The sequence below is a fragment of the Thamnophis sirtalis genome, unplaced genomic scaffold (genome assembly GCF_051295495.1).
Source record: "Thamnophis sirtalis isolate CommonGarterSnake01/CBP01778 unplaced genomic scaffold, rThaSir2_p1.2 scaffold_4, whole genome shotgun sequence".
Lineage (NCBI taxonomy): Eukaryota > Metazoa > Chordata > Lepidosauria > Squamata > Natricidae > Thamnophis > Thamnophis sirtalis.
The window spans coordinates 87,130,733-87,158,183 of NW_028261384.1; the positions used below are offsets into that span (position 1 = coordinate 87,130,733).

The 27,451-nt window shown below is 40.9% G+C and overlaps 1 protein-coding gene across 5 annotated transcripts in view; it reads left to right on the plus strand.

Moving 5' to 3' along the window:
- The window catches only part of TANC2 (tetratricopeptide repeat, ankyrin repeat and coiled-coil containing 2), a 325,867-nt gene that overhangs the window by 115,595 nt on the left and 182,821 nt on the right, over positions 1–27,451 (plus strand). For 2 of the 5 annotated variants that reach the window (XM_014062481.2, XM_087713297.1), the window contains one exon: positions 14,849–15,031. In XM_014062481.2, coding sequence (XP_013917956.2) covers positions 14,849–15,031 — 183 coding nt within the window. Of the gene's footprint in view, positions 1–14,848; positions 15,032–27,451 lie in introns of those variants that run through there. The other 3 variants (XM_087713296.1, XM_087713299.1, XM_087713298.1) reach the window with 2 other exon arrangements.

Genomic DNA, 27,451 nt, shown 5'->3' on the forward strand with positions numbered 1-27,451 from the left:
AATATTAGCTTCTGAAGCTTAAATTTCTGTAAATGCTAATCTTCTATATTCTGCAGAGATTGACTTATTTAAATAGCTATTGTTGACAGGTTGCAGAAAAGACTAACAGACTCACTATTATCTGCCCAACATTTTTTTAAATCAAAAAGATGGTTTCAAAGACTAAACCTGAGTAATTGAATCAGCACCACTTTATATGTTAACGCCACTTTATAATGCCTTGGTAAGGCCACACTTGGAATACTGCATCCAGTTTTGGTCGCCATAATGTAAAAAAGAAGTTAAAACTCTAGTAAGAGTGCAGAGCAACAAAAATGATTAGGGGACTGGAAGCTAAAACATATGAAAAATGGTTTCTGGAATTGGGTATTAATGAAAAGAAGAACAAGAGAAGGACAAGATAATAGTGTCCAATTTCTCAGGGGCTGCCACAAAGAAGAGGAAGTCAAGCTATTCTCCAAAGAAACTGAGGGCAGGACAAGAAGCAATGGGTGGAAACTAATCAAGGAGAGAAGCAACCTAGTACTAAGGAGACATTTTCTGGCAGTTAGAACAATTAATCAGTGGAAAATGTGCCTCCAGCAATTGTGAGTGCTCCAGCATTTGAAGTTTTTAAGAAGAGATTGGATAACCAATTGTCTGAAACGGTATGGAGCAGTGATGGCAAATCTTTTTGAGACCAAGTACCGAAACGGCACCCAAAACCCCACTTCTTTATTGCAAAGAGCCAACACGTTAATTTAACCTGAATAATGAAGTCTTAGTTCAGAAAAAGCAACTCATATGTGATTAACATCATTTCTCTGAAAAAAACCCCACAATAACAGTGCTTTCAATGATACAAACAACTTTTTATTGAAAGGTAAAAGTTTGCATTTGGCATGCTTTTGATTAATGTGACTTTTGCTGTTGTATGCACACTGATAATTTTTCTAAACTTGGCTCATACTTTGTAAGTTTGAGAGTAGCACATGCAGCACTCAGGTTATCTGTTAGTGACCAACACTATTAGCTAAAACTAAAGAAATGGATATTCCTGAATCAACTAATCCACAGCAGTGGTTCTCAGCTGCGGGTTCCTTTTGAATTTACTGACCACCAGCACAATTGGGTGTCAGAGAAAGCAATTTCACAGAAAAGGGAATGGAGAGGGCTGTGGGACGGTTTTCTGGGGAGATATGCACCCACTCCCAGACCCCCTTGGGATCAACCAGGACACCTGCAGCCTTCCCCTACCTCCTCAGGCATTGGAGCATGTTGGGGGATGCTTTTCAAGGAGCCACAAGGGGGGCTGAGAGCTGGTTTCTGTCTCACAAGTAAAGTTTGGTCCAGAACCAATCCCAACATGAAAGTCTTTTATTTGCTACTTGTACTCCTTCTCTTTGCATTTTTACCAGGCAAGAAATTACATTTCTGATTATGTAAAAATAACTCTTAACTCACCTTTCTAAACAGCTATTATCATGTCTAAAAGCAAGATACTTTTCTCCATCTTTTATATGGAGTACCATTTAATCTAGAGCCTTTTAATTGCAGAGGTCCAAATTTAAAGAATGGATTTCTGGAATTAAAGCTCCATTTTTTAGTTAAACTTAATTCACATCTGTTAGTTTTGCTTTAAACAAATAGCTTTGAGCAGTTTGAACAATTGACAGTATGAGCCTCCAAAAGTCTGAAAAATATATCATTGATTTTTCTTTGGCATTTGAACTAGATATCCAATGTAAAAAAGTGCATCAAGGAGGGACTGGAAAGCCAATTCATACTGAACTGTATTGCTTTTTTTTATTATACTGGCTATGTAATTCTTTGTCTTCCCGTGTTTCTTTTCTCGTCTTCATCTGGCCTTTTTAAAGGCCATTTTGGTCTTTCCAATACTCAGTAAGCCTTTCCGATATACAGGTAGTCCTTGTCTTACAACACTTCATTTAATGACCATTCAAAGTTACAACAGCACTGAAATAAATGACTTATGACGGTTTTTCACAGTGACAATCATTGTAGCATTCTCATCTTCATGTGATCAAATTTCAGATGCTTGGCAACTAGTTCATACTTACGACAATTTCTGTATCCCAAGGTCATGTGATCATCTTTTGCGACCTTCTGATAAGCAAAGTCAATGGGGAAGCCAGATTCACTTAACAACTGGGTTACTAACATATCAACTGCAGCGATTCATTTAACAACTGAGGCAATAAAGGTCATAAAATGGGGCAAAACTAACTTAACAGATATCTCCCTTAACAGAAATCTTGGATTCAATTGTGGTCATATGTTGAAGACTACCTATACTAGCTTTAGTGTATCTTCACTCTCTTCACTATTCTTCAGATACTCTTCCAATGCTATTTTTCTTCTTTATCTGTCTGGTCAAAGACTGTTGAAGAAGTATTTGCAACATCCCACACCCACCTATTTTCCTTGGTAATTAGAATTTGACCCCATATTTGCATGGATGAAGGGCATGATTCATTGTAATTGTTTTTCTGGACTTTCTATTCAAGCTTTTCAGTTCTGCTTAAATCCAGTCCACTATTCTAGCTGTGTATTTAATGTCTGGAATTGCTCATGTGTTAATTGCCTTGATGTTATTTCCTCCACTGAATTTGGACTTTCCTATCTGTAAGCTAGAATCAAAGAACTTTCTTGTATGAGAAGCTAAAAGTTTACAAACAAACAAACAAACCAAAAACCAAGACAATCCAGTTCCAAATGTACTTGAAAAAGCATCTTTGGGACAACCAGGACCTGGATGACTGAGACTCTCCATACGTAATAGGGGCAATTGTTGTCTCATGTAATACACAACCTATTAGAATTTGCAGCAAGCACACAAGTTAATAATTGAGCAGGATTCATTTATATAACAAACTTTTTTATATACAATACCATATAGCAGAAGCCAGAACCAGAACTCAGAATCCAGAAGTACAGAATCAATAATCACAGAAGCTATAGAATCACAGAAGCGTGCGTGTGTGTATGCGCGCGCACACACACAAACACACAACAGTGAACCAAAGCCACACCCAGGCTCTGAGCTGTCTGGATCACCAAACAGTCCCCATTGGCTGATCTGTTACCATGTCTATTCCAATTCACAAACCCTTATATACTGACACAACCAATACTTGCTAGAAATTCCTGCCTTTAATGTTACTTAAGGCTTCCTAGCAGCCTGTCAGATCAATTTTTTTGTTTTTTCATCAATCAGGGGTGGGAGAGACATCTAATTCTTAAAAATATCACTGTTGTCCAACATTTTCTCAACTTCTTGATGACTATCTTATGCTTGGAATTTTTTAAAATATCCTTTTCCTGTCTGATACCTTCCAACATTGAAGATCTCTTTGATGCTTTGCAAGCTCTTTGCAGACCATGGCTTTTGCTGCAAGAGACAACTCAGAAAAATCTTGGCTTGATCTGAATCACTTTTAACTGATAGCAGGTGTATGCCGGCTACTATTCAATATCAGTTTTAATGTGTGCTGAATTCGCCACATCCCTATTTATAACAAGGTATGCACACCTATGCAACCAAATTACTGTTTTTTAAATTATTATAGCCACCAAAAAATCTGTTTGTTTTTTAATTAATTTGTGCAGCCTATAGGTTATATTAAAAGTGGGGGGAACCTGATTTATCTTGGTCTGATTTTTTTTTACAACTCATTAATGTGATATTTTAACAGGGTTGTATAGACTTTTTATATCCACTGTATTTCAAATCATTCAGTAATATATCCTACTGTTTATGCATAGCTTTCTTTCTTTTTGATGCCAAAAACATAACCTGAGCTCTCATAATGTACTGGAATTCCTTATTGTAGATAAGGAAACATCAAGAGTTAAATTTGTTCAGAAAAATGCTGTTTAGTTCTGATGTTTAGTGCTGATAATACTTCCATCTACATCTTGTAATAATAATAATAATAATTCATTGTCTCCATCTATTCAGTCTCTACTTACTCTAACAGTTATGAGCCGTATAAGTAGGAGCTGTCACTTCCATGTCTATTATATGGTTAAGCAAAAAACTAGAAATATAGTGTGTGCCTATTCTTGAATATATTTTATGAACTGAAGAGTGGTAGATATATGTTTTCTTTGAAGGATATTTATATCTCCATACTTCAAAAATGATAACAATGGCATATAACTGAAAGATTTTGAGGAACCTTGCCAAAGTTTCTTTTGGATGAAATTGCTTTATCCATATTTGGGAGAAAAAAATCCTCATGAATATCTCAAAGAATTAAGATATCTCCATCTGAGCTATATATATTACAGTTTGGATCACTTTCTTGCTACCCCATGCCTCCATCTTGTGTTGCAAAACTTTTCTCCTTCCATCTTCTCAATCTCCCTTCTCTACCTTCTTCCTCTCCTTCCTTCTTTCTTCTTCCCCTTTTTCCCCCCTCTCCTCCTCTTTCTTATCCGCTCTCCTACTCTTATTCTTGTTTAGTCCAGTTTTCTTGGGCCGTTCTTTGCTTGTTTTGCCCCCACCCCCAGTCCCCAGGAGCACTTTGCAGGCCTCTCAAACTCTCTGCATGCTCCATTTTCACAAAAAAATGAGGCGTGCAGAGAGTTTGGGAGGTGTGCAGAGTGCAAAACCCTTTTAAAAGAAATTTACCTCTTCAAAATCTTGATGTTCTTATACTCTGGTGTGTCTTATACTCTGACAAATATGGTATATTCTATTTTCTGTTTCGTACTAACATATTCTGTAGGCTTCTTAAATTTACAGATTTTCATCTAGATCTAGATCTGGATAAGTCTCATCCTTTTTCATTTCTTTTTCCATATCTTCTTTACTGAAATCCTCAGATATATCTTTGAAACTTAAGTTATGTTTCCATATTTCTGACTAGTTTTGACTAATTTTAATTTGGGTTCCAATTTCTGGTTCTGGTTCAGTTCTGTCTCCTGAAGACTACTGAAAACAATGTCAGATATTCTGTCTTCAGTTTTTAATTTTGATGTTTTACGAGTCATTGTTTTATTATATATCTAATTAATACCAATCAGCATTGAGAGAGCTTGAATTTTGCTTTTAAATTTTGATGTATTCACTGAATTAAAGTAACAAGATTATTTTTCTCTCTGTGCAACCAACTCTTCTGTCAGCACTTTTTTTAAGTTGAGGAAAGGCAATAGAGGGATCAAGCTTGTTTTCTTCCATTTTGAATTCTTCTCAGCTATATTTTGTCTGCTCAGATTAGGTTAGTAAATAATATACTTAACAATAATTGATTTTTATGCTTAATAATCTTATTCATTAAATTAAAAGGATTAAAACATTAATATGGAATTATTTGAAAGTTCAGTAATATTCATTTACATAGAATATAAATGTTTGTTCTTAATATTAGTTCTTACATTAAAAATTAAATGCCATTTTCATTATTAACATAAAATTGAACATTTAATATAATTTTGTCCTTATGTTGGAGCTCCCTCTTGTGGCTAAAAATACATGTAAAAGATTTTTTTAAAGTCAGTTTTAGCCATTATGAATATTGTACTTTGAGTGATGCCTATCAGTTTAGAGCAAACAGAATAGATCAGTATAGAGCAAATACCTCCAAATTAAGCTTTAGCCATGCAAATGCACTGAAGAAGTTTGGAATCAAGGTATTGATGCCTTTTAATTTTTCAATTAAAAAGTCAAAATAATAAAAGTAATACAGTAATTTAATCCAGATTATGGTGCTCATTCTCCAGCCCACTAAGATCCATTTGTGTTCAACACATCACCAAACTTCCGTGCCAAGAGAATAAAATTTACTATGCAGTAATAATTGTGCTGTTATATAAACTGTCAAAAACTGTTTGCCTATGACTGAATTTTCATACAACAGCTCTACTTATTCTTCTACTTTCATGCCACATTTTCAGGCTTTTCATCGGTCACTTGCTTTTATCCACTCTTCTCCATCTAGAGATTTTGGCCTCATGTAAGAAAAGGCAGCACAATACAGGGAGTCCTTGAGATATGGCTGTAATGGAACTTGCCCTTTATGATTGTGTGCTGGTGATGGTTGTTAAGTGCTCATTTAATGACTTTTCTCCCCAATGTTGTCATTAAATGAGTGTGTCTGTCATTAAAAGGAGAACAGGATGACTTTCATATCTGTAGCTTCTCAAGGACCAGCTAAATCTTTCCAAGGATTTGTCTTTCCATTATCATTATCATTTATCATTCATCATTATTTATTGGTTTTGTATGCCGCCCACTCCCGAAGGACTCCGGGCGGCTTACAATAAAACAGGGAAAGGGGATAAATAAGACAATACAAGGCCATACAACAATTTAAAATACGACAACATTCACAGATGAAGTGGGGCTGGATGCATCAACAGCCACCAGCCTGCCGGAACAGCCAGGACTTGGTAGCTTTACGGAAGGCCGGGAGGGTAGTAAGGATCCGGATTTCCACGGGGAGTTCGTTCCAGAGGGCCAGAGCTGCAACAGAGAAGGCTCTCCCCCGGGGGGTCGGAGGAGGCCAAGTCTGTGCGATCGAATTGGTTTTGGGGAGGTAATTGGCAGGGGGCAGTCTCTCAGGTACCCAGGTCCGATGCCATGAAGGGCTTTATAAGTAACGACTAGCACCTTCAAGCATGTCCGGAGCCCAATGGGTAGCCAGTGCAGCTCATGGAGGATAGGTGTAACGTGGGTGTACCTATGTGCACCCACAATCGCTCGCGCGGCTGCATTCTGGACTAACTGGAGTCTTCGAACACTCTTCAAGGGCACCCCCATGTAGATCGTGTTATAGTAAGCCAGTCTTGAGGTCACAAGGGCGTGAGTGACTATCTGCAGGGCCTCCCGGTCCAGGTAGGGTTGCAATTGGTGCACCAGGCGAACCTGGGCAAAGGCCCCCCTGGTCACAGCCGACAAATGGTGTTCTAAAGTCAGCTGTGGATCAAGGAGGACTCCCAAATTGCGAAACCTCTCTGAGGGGCGTATAATTTCACCCCCCAGCCTGAGAGATGGAGTAGTTAGCCAATCTTTGGGAGGGAGCATCAATAGCCACTCAGTCTTGTCGGGATTGAGTGCAAGCTTGTTCGTTCCCATCCAGACCCTGACAGCCTCCAGGCACTGGCACATCACTTCTACCGCTTCACTGAGTTGGCACAAGGCGGACAGATACAATTGTGTATCATCCGCATATTGGTGGTATTTAATCCCGTGCCGGCGTATGATCTCACCCAGCGGCTTCATGTAGATGTTAAATAGGAGGGGGGACAGGACCGAACCCTGCGGCACCCCATAATTGAGGGGCCTAGGGGTCGACCTCTGCCCTCCGACCAACACCGACTGCGTCTGTCCGAGAGGTAGGAGGAGAACCACCGGAGGACAGTGCCGCCCACTCCCACCTCCTGCAACCGTCGCAGAAGGATACCATGGTCGATGGTATCAAAGGCCGCTGAGAGGTCAAGAAGCACAAGGATAGAGGAGTGACCCCATCCCTGGCTCGCCAGAGATCACTGATCAGTGCGACCAAAGCAGTTTCCGTGCTGTAACCAGGCCTGAAACCGGACTGAAAGGAATCCAGATAATCGGTTTCATCCAAGGACCGTCAGAGTTGAAAGGCCACCACTTTCTCAACAACCTTACCTACGAAGGGGAGGTTGGATCCAGAGACGGTTTCTTCAGGAGGGGTCTCACCACCGCATCCTTTAGGAGGAGCGGGAAGGATCCCTCACGGAGAGCGGTGTTAACTATCATCTGGATTCAGCTGCGTGTCACCTCCCTGCTGGTCAAAACCAGCCAGGAGGGGCACGGGTCCAGTATACAGGTGGAGGCACTCACCGCTCCCATGGCCTTGTCCACTTCCTCAGGCAAGCGACAAGTTGAAACTCAGTCCATAAGCTCCGCTCAAGACCTTCCCCCGGTACCTCGGCTGATACCGTGCAATTGGAGTCCATTACTTTAGAGGATCATGTTGATCTCTCAACTATGTTTTTATCCTACCCATATACCTTTAAATACTATAAAGTACATGTATTAGTTTTTTCTCTGAAATAGCTTGAATTAATCTTCTGGCCTTTCACCTGAAACTTCCAACTTCAGAGAAAATGCATCATCTTCAAATGCTCCTTTCAGGTCTTCGAATTCTTCTATGTCCCTTGTCCTCTTGATACCTAAATGCAGATAAATTCTTGGAAGCAGCTGAGAATGTCCATGCATATCTCCTCCTTTACCAATTCCATTTCTAATATGCACACAATCAATCTACTTGTCTGGCCTTTTCTGTTGCTAATGATGTCTATAGACTTTCTGGATTTTAAGGATAGGACATTGTATAGTGGATGGCCAGTTGAATCAAATATCAATGCCATTTCTTCCCATTCTTCAGTTTCCTAACAAATTTGTAGATGGGCAGAAAACTGACTCTGAAATAGAAATTGCTAGTTTTGTCCTTTCCCAGATTCTGCAGCTAGTTTGTCTTTTCCTATGCCAATGGTGATGACAATGATGATGATTTCAATTCCTTGGTCTTTCTTGTATTGCTGTTGTAATAATTTTTTAGCAATTGAGTGAGAAGATTGAAACCACATCTCTTTAATGTGTGCAGTGATGGTAACCAATAAACCAGTGATGGTTTATTGTCTAAATCAGTGGTTCCTAACGTCCTACAGGGGGGCAATTTGATTTTTAATGGGGCAATTAAAAATGAGCTATTAACTGAATTTTTGAAAGCCTACTAATTGTTCTTATATATTTGTGATGAAACAGCTGTGTTTCATTCATCTATTGTTGTTTTTGTTAAGGTGCATTTCCTAGGGCCTGGTCTGAAAAGGATACCCCAGGTGGGGTGTGGGGAGCAGGTACCAGCCAATCAGATGTGTTCCCACTAAGGATCATGGAACTGGTGGAGTCTCTATCTCTCTCTCTTTCCTGTGGGCTTTGCTGCTGGGTGGTTGCAGGGAGAGCTGCTCTGTGGGGAGACAGAGTGGATGGCTGCTGGGGGAAGCCCAGTAGTGATGATACAGAACCATGGCCCAAGTTTAAGTAATACATTGTTAGATTTACAGTTATTTTTAGTCTATATTTTCCCAGGCCGTTTTATACAAGACTTTTCCTCTCAGAACAATCTGAGGCTGGGCCACGCATGCATAGGGCTTGCCAGACCTGTGTGATTCAACTCCACCTACTGAATTACCAAAGCATTTCCCCACTAAGTTGCCACTGTTACCTCATTCTGGCTCCAACAGCTCCAGGAGCGGACTCCTGTGAAAGGGTCGTTTGACCCCCAAAGGGGTCCCGACCCACAGGTTGAGAACCACTGCTCTAGTGAATCATGAATGATGTTTAGTTTTGGCTCCTTTTGTGCCATCTTGCTCTGCTATGATGCAGCAGAGAACCGATGATTATTACTGGCATGATGCAGCAGATTACCAGCATAAGGATTACTCTTGGTTGCATCATTGATTCCGTTGATCCCATTGGTTATCCAAATCTCCATTTAATCTTTCATAACAGGATTACAATCGGCTTTTTCAATCTAACTCAGTATACTTCTTTCAGTACAGTTTATTTTTTATCCTTTCTCTCCTGGCGGAGTAACCTTCTTTCTTCATGGAATACTATTATTTATGTCATATTGCAGTCCAGCCCAGTGGAAACAGTATTATTATTGCTCCCATCCTCATTTAGTGCCCATCTCTTGTATCCTCTAGAAGAGTTGAAGCTGATAAAATTGAAAGAGAAAGACAATTTATAAGCAAAGGATAGAGGGCAGAAATTTTAAACCAAAGAAACCACATGACTGTTGACTCAAATAGACACAAGGAATAAATCTAGCGTTCAAACCTTGGGACTACCATAGATAAAGAAGTGGTTCCCAAGTGTTGGTGTTCACTGGCTGTTGATTTGACTGATTTGCATGTTTTCTTGTTTTCTTTGTTCTGGGTGTAATTTGTATCTTCAGTTTAAGATTGGGACATTTCCCTTCAGCTCTGTGACCCATTGATTATTGTCTTAATCTTTATTATCGTGTCAAGGATACTTTCTTATTATATACAGGTAATCCTCAATTTATAATTATAATTGAGTATTACCTGTATATATATAAAGGGTATTTAAGTGTTTAAGTATTTAATAAATTTATAGGCCGCCCAATCCCGGAGGACTCCGGGCGGCTTACAGAAATACATTTTTTTAAAATAAAGAATTAAAAATAGAGAAAAAAACAGATTAAAACAGATTAAAAGATCACTTCATGCACTCAATCTAGGCGGGGCTGGACCTCATTCATGAGGTCAACAGCCCCAGGCCTGCCGGAATAGCCAGGTTTTGGTAGCCTTTCAGAAGGCCGTGAGAGTGGGAAGGTTCCGGATCTCTGGGGGTAGATCATTCCATAGGGTCGGAGCGGCCACAGAGAAGGCCCTCCCCCAGGGAGCCGCCAGACGGCATTGTCTGGTCGACGGCACCCGGAGAAGGCCCACCCTGTGTGATCTTAACGGCTGTTGGGAGGTATGCAGCAGAAGACGGTCTCGCAGATATCTGGGTCCTAGGCCATGTAGGGCTTTAAAGGTAATAACCAGCACCTTGAAATGCGTTTGGAGACCGATAGGAAGCCAGTGCAGCTCGCGGAGGATAGGTGTAACATGGGTGTATCTTGGTACACCCAATATCGCTCGTGCGGCTGCATTCTGGACCAATTGTAGTCTCCGAACACTTTTCAGGGACAGCTCCATGTAGAGCGCATTACAGTAGTCAAGTCTTGAGGTGACGAGGGCATGAGTGACCATTTGAAGTGCCTCCCGATCCAGGTAGGGCCGCAACTGGTGCACCAGGCAGACCTGGGCAAAGACCCCCCTGGTCACAGCTGACAAGTGATGCTCCAATGTCAGCTGCGAGTCCAGGAGGACACCCAAGTTGTGGACCCACTTTGAGGGGTGTAGAGTTTCACCCCCCAGGCTTAGGGATGGAATATCTGGACTGTCCTTGGGGGGGGCAACATCCACAGCCACTCGGTCTTGTCAGGATTGAGTGCAAGTTTGTTCACTCCCATCCAGACCCTGACATCTTCCAGGCACTGGAACATCACTTCCACCACTACACTGAGTTGGCATGGGGCGGAGAGATACAACTGAGTATCATCTGCATATTGATGGTATTTAATCCCGTGCCGGTGAATGATCTCATTCAGTGGTAGATATTGAATAGGAGGGGGGACAAGACCGAGCCCTGCGGCACCCCATATTTAAGGGGCCTAGGGGTCGACCTTTGTCCTCCAACCAACACCGACTGCAACCTGCCGGAGAGGTAAGAGGAGAACCACCGTAAAATGGTGCCTCCCACTCCCACATCTTCCAGCCGTCGCAGAAGGATACCATGGTCGATGGTATCGAAGGCCGCTGAGAGGTCAAGGAGCAGTAATATAGGCCGCTGAGAGGTCAAGGAGCAGGGTAATATACTTATTACCCTTTTGGCAGCAATTGAGAACAAAATTATAGTTTTAAATGTTATGCTGGTCATTAAGGTCACCATGTGACCATAGCCTATTTTATTACCCTCTTGGCAGCAATTAAGTGAATCATTGTTGATATTAAGCAAACGCTGCAGGTATTAAGTGAATATTGTCTGCAATGGATGTTTTTAGCTGGAAACCAAAATAAAACACTAATTTTTTGGGGAAAAAACCTTCGTAAATTGTGGTCATGTGGCCACAGGATACTACAAATGGCTATAAGTGCAGGCTGGTTTACAAGCACCCAAAATATGAACACGTGATCACAGGCACGTCTCTCCCTGGCTGTCATGAACTTCAAATCTGGATCGTAAGTAACCCTGAGTAATCCATCATAACATTGAATGGTCGCTAAGCTACCAATCTTACATTGAAGACTATCTGTAGGACTAACTGTAGGGCCCCAGCCTGTCCTGATGGTATTAGAGTATAACTCCACTTAGACAAATTTGGTACCTCTAGAATGGAGAAACAACTCCTATTTAACAGTCTAGCTTGCTATATGTTTTGTCATTTGACTGTCCTTTGCAAAGTAATATCCTTTTTTTTAAAACTAATAATCAAATGGGTACAATGACTCAGTGCTTAAAATGCTGAACTTATCAGTTGGAAAGCTGACAGCCCAGGTTCGAGACCTAAATGTGCCCAGTTCCTGCCCACCCAGCAGTTCAAAAGCAAGCAAATACCGCTTGCAAGTAGATTAATAGGTACCACTTCAATGGGAAGCTAACAGTGTTCCATGCACCTTTGGTGTATACCCATGCTGGCCACATGACCTGGGAAATATCTTCAGACAATGCTGGTTTCCTTGGCCAAGAAATGAAGATGACCACTGTGCCCTAGAGGTGGGCATGACTGGACATGAAAAACTTTTATCTTTTACCAATAATCAGACATTGAGATATTTTTGTTGAATTGATTGACTTGTTGTTTTTAATTTGCAGTCTTTTATTGTGGTAATCATAACAATTGATAACTATTTTTGGTTTTAATAGTGCAGTTAATTCTTGCCTCATTCGTTTAAAATGACTACAGCACTGAATAAATGGTAGTTACGGCTGGTCGACAAAATTACAGCTATTGCAACTTTCCCGTGGTCAAGTAATCAAAATTTGGGTGTTTGGCATTTGCCTATATTTACAAATGCAACCACCCCCCAATCTCCTATTTCCCCCATTTCTGTCCTTTTCCCCTCCCTGCTGTAAAACCGTCCTAGCCCGAACCAGGAAGAAAGCATACAAAAACACGGGAGATACAGTGGATGGAATTTCCAGTGTTTACTTCTCTTTCAGTGGTTGGAGCAACAGGGTGCAGAGTGAACATAGTACACTAACACCATGCAAAGTATAGCAAAGGAAGCTACCGCCTCCAAGCACATTTTATGGACTGGGGCCAGGCCACGGCCCTGGCCAGATAGCCACGCTGGCATCTGGCCACTCATAGCTAGCATTTGCCCAGCATCAGCAAAGTCTGGCAAGGGCCAGGAAGTCTCAGCCCATCAGCTAATGTGAGGCAGCAGCATTCCAGTCCTGGAAACGCTGTCAGCATCTGCAGGCTCTCTTGCTCGCTGGCATGGTCCTAATGGTTGACCAGCCATATTCCAGACTCAACAGCTGACAAATGGTCGCTCCCGAGCATGCCACTTCCGTGGAATTCGCTGCCGGAAACAACTGACGAGTGGCTGCCGTGGGCATCGGGGAGCTGTTGCTGCCACTGATGCTGCTGCCGATCCCCTCCCCAACAAGAAGGACCTCTCTGTGCCTCTCCCATCACTAACCCCACCCCCCAGTATGGCAAGCTCCGCAACGGGACTCAACACCTGCATTTTGCCACTCTGTGCTCCTATACCCTTCCTCCTGCACTCTGCTGCTTGGCTACCCAGTGTTCTGTCCTACACTTCCACTGCCCTGCCCCCCCCCCCCCGCACTCTGCCCTGTATCTTTGACATCAGCTCTGAGAGGAAGAAGATGGTCAAGATGAGCAGGAGCTTGAATGAGGTAGTGGGAGTGGCAGAGTGCAGGTGGCAGGATCAGTGGAGCATAGGCCAGCAGGGTTGGGGGAGTGCAAGGTGGCCAGAAGGGCAGGCATGGTAGGTGGTGGAAATGCAAGTGGAACTGAGCAGAACAGGAGAAGCGTGAAGTCCTTGCCAAACAATGGTGCAATCTTGGCCTAATAGTAACAACCAGGGTTACCAAAATTGGCATAGCAAAATGATGCAGTCACATGATGTTTTGCATGATGACTGTATTTCTTAGCAATTGAAATTCTGCTCCCAGTTAGGGTTGTTGAGAAGTATCTGTATCTCTGTTAAATTTGCTCAGGACATGTCATCTTGTTCTTTTTAACCTGATGAACTTTGATATTTCTTAAGGGCAAAGAACTATTTAGCTTTTTTTTTCCTGAATGCAGTTTCAGAATTTCATTGGCATCTCTTTACTGTATTGGTGTTTTCTTGAAATTAATTCTGTGGAGTAATATTTTCTTCCTTTCATTGTCTCAAAGGCTGACTAACTAAGCCTTTTTCAAAACATGTTGAAAATAAATCAGTTACCCAACAGTGGTTTTCCGTTGGTCAAACCACCATTGTAGTGTTATTATTTGGCCATGCACTTTGTTGCCATTTGACATGTGTGCAGAAATATTTTGAGAAATATTTTCTTTTCTGAGATCTGTCTAATGGTTATCTGATCTCAATTTTATTCACTTATAAGATGTTATCTGAATCATTGGTTTCAGTATGAGGCAATGCTGGCACATTTTTCTTTCCTCAGTATTTTCCCATTATCATTTGAGTCTGCCACTCAGTGCAATTTGTGCTGATCACCCATTTATGTAACAGACAGAAGAACTGATTTCTTACCTTTAATAGTAGTAGTTCAGATCAGCACAACTTGACACAACCTCTTGTCTCCCTGGATAGAGTTTGAAACAGTATGATGGTTTTATTTGTGTTGATAATTGAAACTGAGAGATTGGATAGGAGTCTCATTCATATATAATGCTATGAGGTAAGGAGGGAAGCTGTCAAAAATCTTTGTTCTGGAATATTTTGAATTTGCTATTCTGTAGTTACAGAACCCATATATGTCATATATCTGTGATAAGCATTTGAAGAACTACAGTTACAGGCAAATAGGGAGTTCTTTTTATGCTTAGGGAGTACTTTTTACACAGTACTAAAGAAAACAATAATTAAATTTGATTTCCTATACTATAGAATGCAATTTAATAAGATTTCTTAACAGATTGGGAAATAAGTTAGCTTCTTAAAATGTTTTTCCTAATTTAGTGTAAAGTATAAAGTCCCCTAGATGCCCGTTCATTATTATATTAATAACACTTTTTGAAATTATTTTTCTTAGGTGGCAGTTGTGCAGAGAACGATTGTGCTTTTGAACCAGAGTATGCTATCCCAACACTCACAGTGCCTGAAGGTATGCAGCACATTCGAATTATGGAAGGCATGTCCCGCTCTCTCCCATCTTCCCCATTACTAACACATCAATCTATCAGTGTTCGACTGCAGCCTATGAAGAAATTGACTGGTAAGGAACTTAAATTAATAAATTAAAATTGTTAAATAAAGATTCTCATCCTCAATTCCCCCCTCCCAAAACTGCACTAATGATTGCCTGACTTCCGTAGCTTACGTTAACTAGAATTGTATTGTATTTGTCCTGTATCTGTTTTACTTTTGTCAATAAAACAGTTGAACAGACTAGCTATTACAATGTTTTGCTGAAGAGCCAGTCAGTGAATAATCGTGATTCTGATTTGATATGCGTGACACAGTGATATCAGTTTTGCCTACCTAAGTTCTTTCTACAGTAATAGGTGAGACCTAAGAGAGCAGTTGCATTCATGATTCTAAACCCAGATATGTACATCAACTTGCTATCTTTCTAACCTGAATGTTCATATATGAAGGGATGCAATTTTCAAGGATTATGCTGGGATTTTCCTAGAGTATTCTTTGGAGTGACATCTTGTATTTGGAAATCCAAATTTCAAGATACCCATAGTAACCATGGTGCTATTCCTGTTTAGATGTGGTGCCAGTTATTTAGTAGGGCATAAAGTAATTCTAAATAACAAATAAAATTTTGAATGAATTTAAATAAACAGGGGCTAGAGCCCAGTAGAATGGGTTGGCACATACCATACTACCATAATGGAAAATAGCATCTAACAATGAGACCCAATCTTTTTTTCCCACAGATAGTCCTAAACCTTCATATAAGAATGGTCTGAAATTATGATGGCCTTGGAAAGGGTGCTTTACAGCCTATAAAGCACTTTTGGCCATCACAAAATGTCTTGCAGTCATGTTATCACAATTTGGGCACTTGGTAACCTGTTCTCACTTATGACTGGTTGCCAAGTGTCCTGTGATCATGTGATCACAAGTTGCAATCTTGTCTGTTGGCTTCTCTAGAAACTCAATGGTAATGCCATCAGGGAAGGTTGCTAGTTGCTTACTCTCTCATATCTGGAAGCTCTTTTCAACTGAAGCTCCACCAAAGGAATTCCTTTTCATACATGACAGGGAGCTGAACTCCTTTGGCAGGTAGCACTTTCATCCAGGTCCTAGAGATGAGAGGGAGCCAAAATACTAGCAGGGAGGCAATGTGGGAAGGTGAAGGACACAGGGTGTCTCAGGTAGGTGAAGGAGTTAGTGCATGCCACATTTATTGTGATAATCTCTTTGCTCAGGAACTGAAAATCCTTTTTGGATTTTTGCAGAGCGGACTTTTAGCTCCTGAGTAGATTGGACTAAAGGGGCTTTTTGCCTAATGTTTAAACATTCTTTTTAAAAAAAATTAAGAATAGGTAAATGGGGCTTCCCTCTCTCATTTGCTCCCTTATCCAATTACTTCGTGCCCCTCCCCATTTCATCAAGATCTGTAACTCTTTTCCATTTTTTCTAGTGTACATACCCCTTCCTGCTATCCTATTTCTATTGTACTGTAGTTTTTATTTTTCTGTTCTATTCTGGAAGAGTTTTAATCTATGTCAATGAAATAATGGCTTACTGTATATACTCGAGTATAGGCCAACCCGAATATAAGCCGAGGCACCTAATTTTACCACAAAAAAATGGAAAAGTTATTGACTCGAGTATAAGCCTAGGGTGGGAAATGCAGCAGCTACCGGTAAATTTCAAAAATAAAAATAGATACCAATAATGTTTTTGAATATTTATTTCAAAGAAAAACAGTAAACTAGCTCTGTAAGTGGAAAAGAGCTTGGAAAGCGGGGGATTACGCTGTCTTGGCCAGCCGATCCCCCCCCCATCCCGTCCTCTTTTCTCCGCCGGAACCCGGGCGGGGGGACTCAGCGGCGACCACCTCCATCCCCGCGCCTCAAACCCTCTTTCTCCACTCCACTCCAAAACTCCTCGGGGCAGACGGCGAAGGAGGGGTGGAGGTAGAAGCGTTCAGTTTTTAAAAAAAGACTGGGGAAAAAAAGAATTGAATTGAAAACAGTAACGAGAGAGACAAAAATCAGAGTATCCAAAAAAAACCCAACCCAACACTTTTTTTGTGCTTTTTTGCGCTTCGCTCCAGGATCCAGATGAGGAAGGCTATGGCCATTCCCAAAAATTTTTCCCTCTCCCTCTTTCTCTCTCTTTCCCCCCCACAAAAAGCAGGACGTAATAGAGCTGTTTCGAGTCCCGATCATTCGGGATCCATTCAGAATCCTCTTGCCGCCAAACTCTTAAAGCTTTATCAACTCTACAACAAACCCCTTTTTCTCCCCTCTTCTCCCCTCCTTTTCTTCTCTTTTTTTCCTTTCTTTTCCTTTCTTTCCTTTTCCTTTCTTTTCTTTTCTTTCTCCCACAGACACACGCCCCAAATTTTTGCCGATTCTTAACCGCCATTGGGGGGAATGGAAAAAGTGGAAAAGGCAATATTCTATCCTATCTGGAATAACACGGGGGATTCTCAGTCATCCTGGAGCTCCCTGGACATCGCAGCAGCCCCAAGTGCGCGGGATCTCAGCGTTTTTCGCATCGGGGCATGTTGCAAGAAGAGGGAGTGAGCTTAACATCTCAGCTTTGCTGCCCAGCACTGGCAGAGGGGGTGGCTCCCCCCCTGCTCAGAGCACCTGAGCTGGGCACCGCGTTACCCCTGCCCTGCCTACTCAGACCAGCTGAGCCTCCCTGGACATTGCAGCAGCCCCAAGTGTGCGGGATCTTGGCGTTTTTCGCATCGGGGCGTGCTGCAAGAAGAGGGAGTGAGCTTAACATCTCAGCTTTGCTGCCCAGCGCTGGCAGAGGGGAATCCCGTCTCGGCCTCGGGGGGCTGCGGCAGAAGCAGCGAGCTTTCCCCGCTGCATAGGGATGTGGGGGAAGGGCTCGAGCGCGGGGAGGGGGAAACGGGCATCTGTCAAAACCCCGAATCCCATCTCAGCCTCGGGTGGCTGCAGCAGAAGCAGCGAGCGTGGGGGCGACACTTCACTGGGAGTGACCTCTCTTTCCCCGCTGCATAGGGATGTGGGGAAAGAGCTCGGGCACCCAGTTTTCTCTCCCCCCTTCTTTCCTTCTCTCTCTCTGCTCTGGGAAAGGAGCAGCGCTCTGGCGAGCCCCGAGAGATTCCCCCGTTCTCTCTCTCTCGCTCTCCCGGCCCTTCCAAGCCGAGGCGGCGGGGGCGGGAAGAGGAGTCCGAGGGGGAGGGAGGGAGGAAGGGGAGGCGGCTGCAGCGGCTGGGCGATGGCCAGCAGCGGCCGAAGCAGGGGGAGGGAGAGTGAGATTTTGGCGAGGCGGCCGCGGGAAGGACCGAGGGAGGAGGAGAGGACGGGGCTGCTTGGGAACGGAGAGGCAGGAGAGCGAGGCGGCTGCCGGCCGTTTCACCTCGCACAGAGAACTTCCACTCGTTCCCGGGGCTTGTGCCGGGCAAATTTTTCACTGACTCGAGTATAAGCCGAGGTGGCTTTTTTCAGCCCAAAAAGTGGGCTGAAAAACTCGGCTTATACTCGAGTATATACGGTATATAATCAGATGAGGATTAAATAAATAAATTACCTAATTTTACAGATAATTGATTTTAATTAATACTGAATATTAATTCATTTAATTTATTTTTTTCCTCCTGAGCTTGGCCTTTTTCTGGAGTTTGGCTTTAGGCAAGTGCATTCATACATAGACAAAGATACAGAGTGCATATTTATTGAATAATTGGAATCAAGAATGCAGGTTTTTATTACATTGAGATTAGCAATCCTATTTTGAAAATATAGGGAGAGTCAATGTAGCACTAGATTTTTGTTTGACTTACATTTTTTCTCTCTATTTTTCCCAGTGAGTTGCAGGATGGGATGAGGTGGGATCATATTTATTTGAAGAGCATTGTCCTTTCAAGCAGATGATACATCTAAGGAAACCAACATATGATAAATGTATTTATAAGCTATATATAAAAATCCAAGGAAGTTTAAAATCTGATTGAGGATGATACATTCAATGGGAATAAACAAATTACTTATGATAATTTAGATAAACATGTATTTCTGATAATTGAAAGACAGATCAATGTACATGGATTTATCCTGTACAGGTTAGAATTACATATCCCTGAAGATCCAGAGTTGCTGTTTGGATATCTTCTACTCTTTTAAATCTACATGGCCAGCTGGTATTAACTATTTTAGAGTAACCATCTAATGATTGATGCAGGATACTACCCTTTTTAAGTTGTGTTTTTAATATATTTTTCTAGTATTTTATTTTTGTTAATTTCTTTGAATGCCACCTGTTCATCAGTCTGTCATGGCTCCAGTTGCATCATCTCAGAAAATAACTTTGCCCCATTTTCATTTCTACCGTATTACTATATATTCTAGCAATCACTCATTAGATCAGTATTAACTGCCATAAGAAGTTGTAAGCCTTGACATGCCCATCCACCCATATTCATTGATGTTCCTATGGTCTCAATTTTTCTTTCTCCTCCTTTCATTTTAATTTATCACATCATTCTATCTACCTCTTTCTCCTCTCCTTCTCCCTTTCTTTCTACAAAATTTGCAATAATTTTATAACTACATAACTTTTTAGTCCTCAATTTATGACTACTTATTTAATGCAGGGTGGGAAATTAAGTTTTTCAAGGGACTATTATGAAAAACTGGGACTGTTGTGGAGGTCCAAACCAATAGGGTTGTGAAGGTACATAGGCATAGATGTGCACACATCTATGTAAATTTGAAAAAAATAGCTGCCTTCAAAATAAAAGAAGTGAAATTGTATTGTGTGCACGATATATATTTATTTACATTTGTTTTCTAATTTCCAGTTGATCACATATGGGCTAGACAGACACAGCCAAAAGACCAGATGTAGCCCAGGGATCATAAAATGCTCAGGTTTAAAGGCCATTCAAATTTATGACGACATTGAAAAATGTGGCTTACAACAGTCCTTGCGTTTACGACTAGTACAATGTCTCCATGGTCACATGAACAAAATGGGTGTGCTTGACCATTTGATAAGTCATGTCAGGGTTATGTGATCACCATTTGGGATCTTCCCAGTGGGCTTCTGACAAGCAAAGTCAAATTCACTTAATGACCATGGCAAAAAATGATCATAAAATGGGCTTGACTTAATTACCACATTGCATAATGAAGAAAGTTCCCATCCTAACTGTGGTTGTATGTTGAGGACTGTGTGTAATGCTGCTCTAAAACAAATATTATGAAAAAAACAAATTTATCAACAGCTGGTGATAATTTAATGTGATAATTTCTTCCAACCTATCTATCGCAGTTACTGAAATTTCCTGTTTTCTTCACATAGGAATAGGTTAATAAAATGCAAGAGATATCATAGTGTCCATCTATGTTCTTATATCTTTCCTACAGCGAAGTACAATGAAATGAAATCTAGTGCAAATGTAAAGTCCATGAATGCAGTGTGTAATGCAGAACCTGGTTCAGAGAAATATTTTGAGCCAGATATTGCTGTATAAGATTGTGGCCAAAGCAAAGTATCCAGCTGTAAAATTTACCTGCTCACCCACAGAAATACACTCTGAATTGACCCAATTGTACAATTTATTTTAAAAGATTTTTACAAAAACTTTATTTACTATTTGCTTTAGAAACTGATTGGCTGTTAGTTAGCAGATAAATCTCAATTGTGGTTTTGCATTGTGTTTGGGCATTATGATAAGTTTTAGTCTTTTGATATATACACAGTTCTATCTGTATAGGTAAACAATGAAGCTTATGCAGGAACCCACCATTACTATATAAGTCTTAGCAATAATTAGGTGGAACTTTACCAGGCTTAATTTGTTTAACAAGGTCTATTATTTCAGAACTTGACAGGTCTCAAATTGGGGGGGGGGGGGAGATGTAAATCTTCTTATGTGTATAGAATTGTAAAATAACCTTCCTCCCATCTTCCCTCACCCTCTGCTGATATGAGATAAGATAATGAAAGAGACTTACCTGTAGTGAGATAATAAGTATGTAACTGCATTATTTGATCTATGTTTATATAATTGTCTGTGGGTGGATTCCTGTGATCACTGTGCTAGCGATCATGTTAAATTTGTCCCTATATTATTTTCATTTATTTTTTTACTCTACAATGTTCACAATGCATATTCTAATGCCAGACATGTACTTACAATGGCCATGAAATCAATAAAACCAATCCAAACTTCTTGTGGAACCTTTAATCCAATGCAAATTGATGGTGCTTTTGGCACTTGTGTTTAGGAAGATTATTAGAGAATTAATTCAGTAATTAGATGCATCGTAACAAGTAATATTCTAAGTGTGCCATATGGTTCCTTGTTAGCTATCCCCCTGCAACCACTGACCACAAATTATTTGATTTTAAACCTGATTCAGCTGGAATTTGCCTAACATCTGGAGATAATCTGATCCTGATAAATTCAATTCAGACCCCGCTATTAATACCATCTTTTCCCGAAAATACACAGAAAATTAGCCCAAGCTCGATTTTCCTACCTGCACCTAATCTTCCTCTCCCCACCTCTTCCCTTTCACTCCCCTCTCGAGCCAGACTGCCATGCTACAGAGGGTGGTTGGGGGAGGCTCGGTCCCCTAACCTATTTCAGAGCCAGGGGGAATGATGATGAAAGGCCTCTGCCGCTGCATATCAGCTGCATCTGCCCCTGGAGGTTTTTTTTTCTGCCCCCACCCCACCCCGCTCTCAGATGATCTGCCTGCTAGTGGCTGCTGCTTCTTCCTCCACCTGCTGTTTCGGTCCTGAGACACCATCTCACGCTCCTGGTCCCCATTTGCTGTTTCAAAGATGGCAGCTCTGGAGGCCTGCAGCTGTGCTGCTGTGTTTCAGTAGATGCCAGCCTTGCCTTGAGACGGGCCCATTTCAATGCCTGGTGCCCTTGGAGGGCTTGCCTTACCACCTGCTTTTTAGCTCCATTGCATTTCTCTGCTGCCGTGTGCAGGGTAACAAAAGAAGGTTGTGGGACTAAAAAAGAATAGTTCAATCCGACCTTCCAGCTTCACAATACCTTTTTTTTAGTGTGTATGAGAAGTTGGAAGATCTGGTTGAACTTTTTTTTAGTCCCATAAACTTTTTTTCTTGCCCTGCACAGGACGTGGGGAAACACAAGGGAGCTAAAAAGCAGGTTAGCGAAGGAATGCTTTGGGGGAAAAGCGAGGGGAGCTGGGTGGGCTTGTCTCTCTCCAGTAGCTGCCCAGAAGGAAGAGAAAAAGTGGCCAAGTGAGAAGTGGGATCATCCTGGCTGGCCAGGCACCAAAGCACCATTATCTCCAGGAAATTTTATTCCATGTTGTTTTTAGGATTCTCCTAGTTGAATTTTTTGTTATTCTTCTACCATGAATATTTGAAAAAAAGCTGATAAAAGACAGACACACATTTTATCCCTAGTGCCATTATTTATAGTTAATTGAGAGGAGGTGTGGGTTGGTGATGCAGGTGGATATGTTAAGCATATATTAGTGCCTACTCATGAAGTAAATTTAATACTACATTTCTTTTGTAATAGGGAAGTTAGAGTTTATGGATTGTCCTTAGGTATTTTTTGTATGTTGTGTTTTCATTTTCAGGCGGTTAGCCAAATACAATAATTTGCAATTTATAGGTGTATTATACATATGATTATCATATTACAATTTCAGATTTCAGACTTTTTAAAAAAGAAATAATTTTATTGAGTTCTAAAAGTGATGACAAATGCAAAAACTGGTATGAACCTGTATATCTTATGAAAATACTTTAAACTTAAGGGTAATTTTGTAGTTACATTATTAATAGGCAGTCTTGAAATGAAACCATTTCTGTTATTTCTTTGCGGAATTCATTTTCTTTGTTGAGTGTTTTCATGACTGCTAGTTGCCCCCCCCCCCCCTAAAAGGAAAAAAAGGTCCTAGTAATTCCTTTTGTTACATAGTATGCAAATGTATTTATTTTTATCTTCAGTTGTTCCTTTCATCATTTTTTTGTAAAGAGAGCAATATCATAATTTTGCTGACTTTTAAAATGCTTCATAAATTATTGCTCTTTATTATTTTTATTAATAAGAACTATAAAGATTATAGATAATCCTCAACGTACTGGTGTAATGTTGTTAATGATGATATAAAAAAAGTGATTTAACGAAATAACAGAGTTGGAAAGGACCTTGGATCTCTTCTAGTTCCACGGTGGTGAACTTATGGCATATGTGCTGGAAGCGACACCAGAGCCATCCTGCATGTTCTTCCGCGTTCCTGTGCACATACGTGCCTTGGTCAGCTGGCCTTCTTGTGCACGGGAGCATCGAAACCTGGAAGAGCAGCATGCTGGCACCCGAACCTCCAAGTTTATGTCATGCACATACACAACAGCCAGCTGTTTGTCAGGCACACATCCACACCAGAAACTGAAAGTTTGGGTGCCGGTGCACACATATGCGCCAGAACACTGCTTTTCCAGGTTTTGGCGCTCCCACTCATGCGAAGGCCATGCGAAGGCAATGTGGTCCAGGCAGGATTGTTTTGCATGCCATTTCTGGCATGCAAGTCAGCACACAGTGATGTAAAAGGTTAGCCATTACTGTTCTCTCTCATCACAACTTCTCTTTATATATAATATAACACAACACATGGAGTAAATATACAATACCAAAAGCAGCTTTTCCAACGTGGTAGTAAATGCAAGCGAACACAGAGGAGACGAGATTTAGTTTCAGTTTCAGCAGCAGACTAGTTTGGAGCTCAGCACAGACTCAGAGCTACAGAGCATGCCCAGGCTCTGAACTGTTTCAGCTCCCATTGGCTGACCTTGTTACTAAGTCATGAACTCTCTAACTCATATGACATATGTGCATCATCCTGTAGTCAGAGATTTGTAACCTTTCCAGGTGGTTTCCAACAAGTAATGTTTTGAAGCCAGATTCACTTAACAACTGCATGATTCGCTTAAAAAGTACATGGTTTGCTTAATAGCCATAGTAATTCACTTAATGACCACAGTAAAAATGGTTGTAAAATTAGGTCTGTTTACGTGTTAACTTGCTTAACCATAGCCATCTTAGCCATCAAAATTCTGGTCCTAATTGTGGTTGTAAGTCAAGGACTACCTGTACTTTTTATTTGTACCATTTTTACCTAGCAATTTGAGTTTGATTAATTTAAGATTGCGTTTAACTTTACAGAAAAGTGGTATGTAAATATCAAAATTAATCAAATCCAAGTGAATTTTATTGGTCACGAGATTATTAATTTTAAAATCCATGTTAATATAAAGACTTCCTGTGGGAAAGTCCTCCTCCTCCTCCTCCTCCGCCTCCTGGATGAAGTCAGGATGAAGGCCTCTTCTGCATGTTTCCAACCAATACAGTCCTGAACTTTCTTTTGCCAATTCGGCCCACAATACCTGCTGATGTCATTGATTCATCTTGTTTTAGGTCTCTTTCATGGATGCTTTTTATCAAGTGGGATCCATTCAATGACTGCCTTGATCCACCTGCCATCAGTTCCACTATGTGACCAGTCCGTTTCCATTTCAATTCTTTTATTCTCTTATCATACTTTCTTATTAGAGTATGATATCATCATCATACTCTAATCCATGTGCAGGTTTCTCTATCTTGTCTTGTAATGCTGGGCATTACTCTTTCCATGACTCTTTGCATCACTTTTAGCTTTTATATATAAAGTTCCTGTCCTTTTAGCAAAATCTGCTAGTTGTCACCTCTGTTATCTTATTCACCACTTCCATAGGGGCTGGTTGCTTTTTCTACAAATATTGTTCTCCCTATTCTTGTAATAAAGACACCCATTAGAATTTTGTATTGTTATTTTTCTTTTCCTTGAAGGCAGGCCACATCGTTGTAAAATTATTCGGCCTCATCATCATTACACAGTGTGTAAGCTTGGATTATTTTGAAGCTTGCATGTTCATTCAATGGAATGATGCATTGGGCTATTCTGTCTGATATACTTTCAAATTTTACTATAGAGTCTTTCAGGTTTTGTTGATGGGAAAACCAACTATGCCACTTCGTTCATTTTCAGTACCTCTAGTGTAGGGTAAATGCCCAACTAGTTCAATTAAATTTTCATCTTATCATCGTTTGTCCATAATCCAATGATATTCCAATGCATATTGTTGAGTTAGTCAGAAGTTCTTCTAGAGCATCCATTTTCATTGTTTGAATGTTGATTGTTCCTATGTCCAAAATCCAAAGCCAGTCTGATTTAACACAGTGATTGTTAGAACCATCTACCTTCAGACATGTGTTCCTGCTGCCATGGGTAATTGCCCTAGGGTCTCTGGGGAATGAAGGTCTTTTTTGAGGTTGTATTGGCATGTGGAAGGAATAGACCATAATCTGCCATGCTGGTCCAATGCGGGTTGGCAGATGTGAATTTCTGCTTCTATTGCATATAAGAGGATTCTCTGTGATGATTCCATTAAGGTGGAAATGATATAAATGTACATTAAGCTTATGAATGGTTACACACATAGCTGTTAAAGTTTAATATTGATAGACATGCAGTAGATAAGACAAACATGTTGTGAGTAACAGTAGCAAATAAATAGAGTAAAACTAGAGAAATTGCCGGAGCACTGTATAGTTTTGGTTACCTCTTCACCATATTGGCTACAATTCTAAAAATTTTAATTATTTCTAAGTAAGTAAATATTTCTTGTAAATTAGTTATAAATAACTACATTTTTAAGTGGATGACTATTCTGTCAAACTGTTTATCTTAACTGCAGACAAATACATTTCTTATTTTATATTGTGTTATACAAGTTGTATGATTTTAACAATGTTATAATATGATGAAGATTTACTAGTTAGAATTGTTTTGGAGCAGAATTGGTTGTTTTATAATAATAAAAACCTTATTTAATTTGAGGTCTGTAATATATATTTATGAAATTGGTTTTTAATGTATTACTTTATGATTTCTTACTATATTCTCTCTCTCTCCCTCCCTCTCTTCCTCTCTCCCTCCTGCTCTCTTCTCCCCCCCCCCAATTTTTATTCCACTTGCACTAAGAGATGCTGATTGAAGTAAAGTCAGACATAATCTAAAGTACCCACTCATCAATACAGAACAACCCCTTGGTTTCTCCAGTCCTCCCCCCCCCCCATCCAAGATCCATCTATGTTTTGCTAATCCAGCACTGTTTGGGAAACGTTGAGGTGTTTGGGTTGGTAAAACTCCAATCTCAGGGCAAATGGCCCTGAAGATGCCAGCACTAACCGGATTCCAAATTCTCTGTTTTTCCTCAACTGTCAGTTCCTCATCCCATTTTCCCATTATAAAGAAATACAGCCTTATTGTCCATTTGTCCTACCCTCCCTTCCCCAACTGATGGCAGAACACCAGGAGGCACCAAGATGGTGGATCTGCTAATTACCTTTTAAGTAACTCAAGGTGGCAAACATACATAAATATTCTTCCTTGTTCTGTTTTCCCTTACAACATAACCCTATGAGGTTGGTTGGGCTGAGAGAGAGCAATTGGCTCAAAGAAACCTAGCCAGCTTCCATGCCTAAGATGGGACTAGAACATCAGTGTCATGATTCCTAGCTTGACCAAACTGGCTCCCATTAAAACATTCCTGTTTTGCCAAAGTGCATATGTAATATTTTTATTATGTATCTCAATGTATGTCAAAATATTTACATTTTTATTATATATTATGTTCTAATATGTGTACAGAGATAAAGCGAAGTACCGTATTTTTCAGACTCTAAGACGCATCTAGTTTTTGGGGAGGAAAACAAGAAAGAAAAATCTGCTTCTGTCTCTGCCTCCCAGCAATTTGCCTCCTTGCAGCAAACAGCCTGGTCAGCTTCATTACAGCCTGATTTAGCATGAGTCGCTTGTTGGTGGTTGGATCTGCCTCCCGGAATACGACCTAACAGCTGTTCCAAGCTGCAGGGATCACCACCACCCATTGCCCCCACCTCCTCCCATGGTCGCTGTTGCATCTGCATACCGCAGTTGTGGCCTCTGCGCATCCCATTTTCAGCCTCCATGTGTCTCATTTTTAGCCCCTTTTTGGTGGAAATATGTGGTGGTAGCAATCCCTGCTGTTTGGAACACGCTGAAAATGGGTGCACAGAGGCTAAAACTGGCACACAGAGGCCGAAAACGGGATGCGGGGAGGGTGAAAATGTGGCATACAAGGCGGCAATAGGCGGCGATGGGTGGTAGTGATCCCCGTAGCCTGGAACAGTTGATAGGCAGTATTCCGGGAGGCAGATCCAACCACCAATCAACTGCTTGTACTAAATCAGGCTGAAGCAAGGAGGCAAATTGCTGGGAGGCAGAGGCCGAAAGATTGGGACCAGTGGGCAGGTGAGGCTTCAGCAACCATTGCTGTTTAAGAAGCACAGGCATTTTCACCCACTTTTTTTTGTGGGGGAAGTGCACCTTATGCACTAAAAAATACGGTATATTTAGTATATTTTGATGTGTAGAGAGGGGCATTTGAAGCT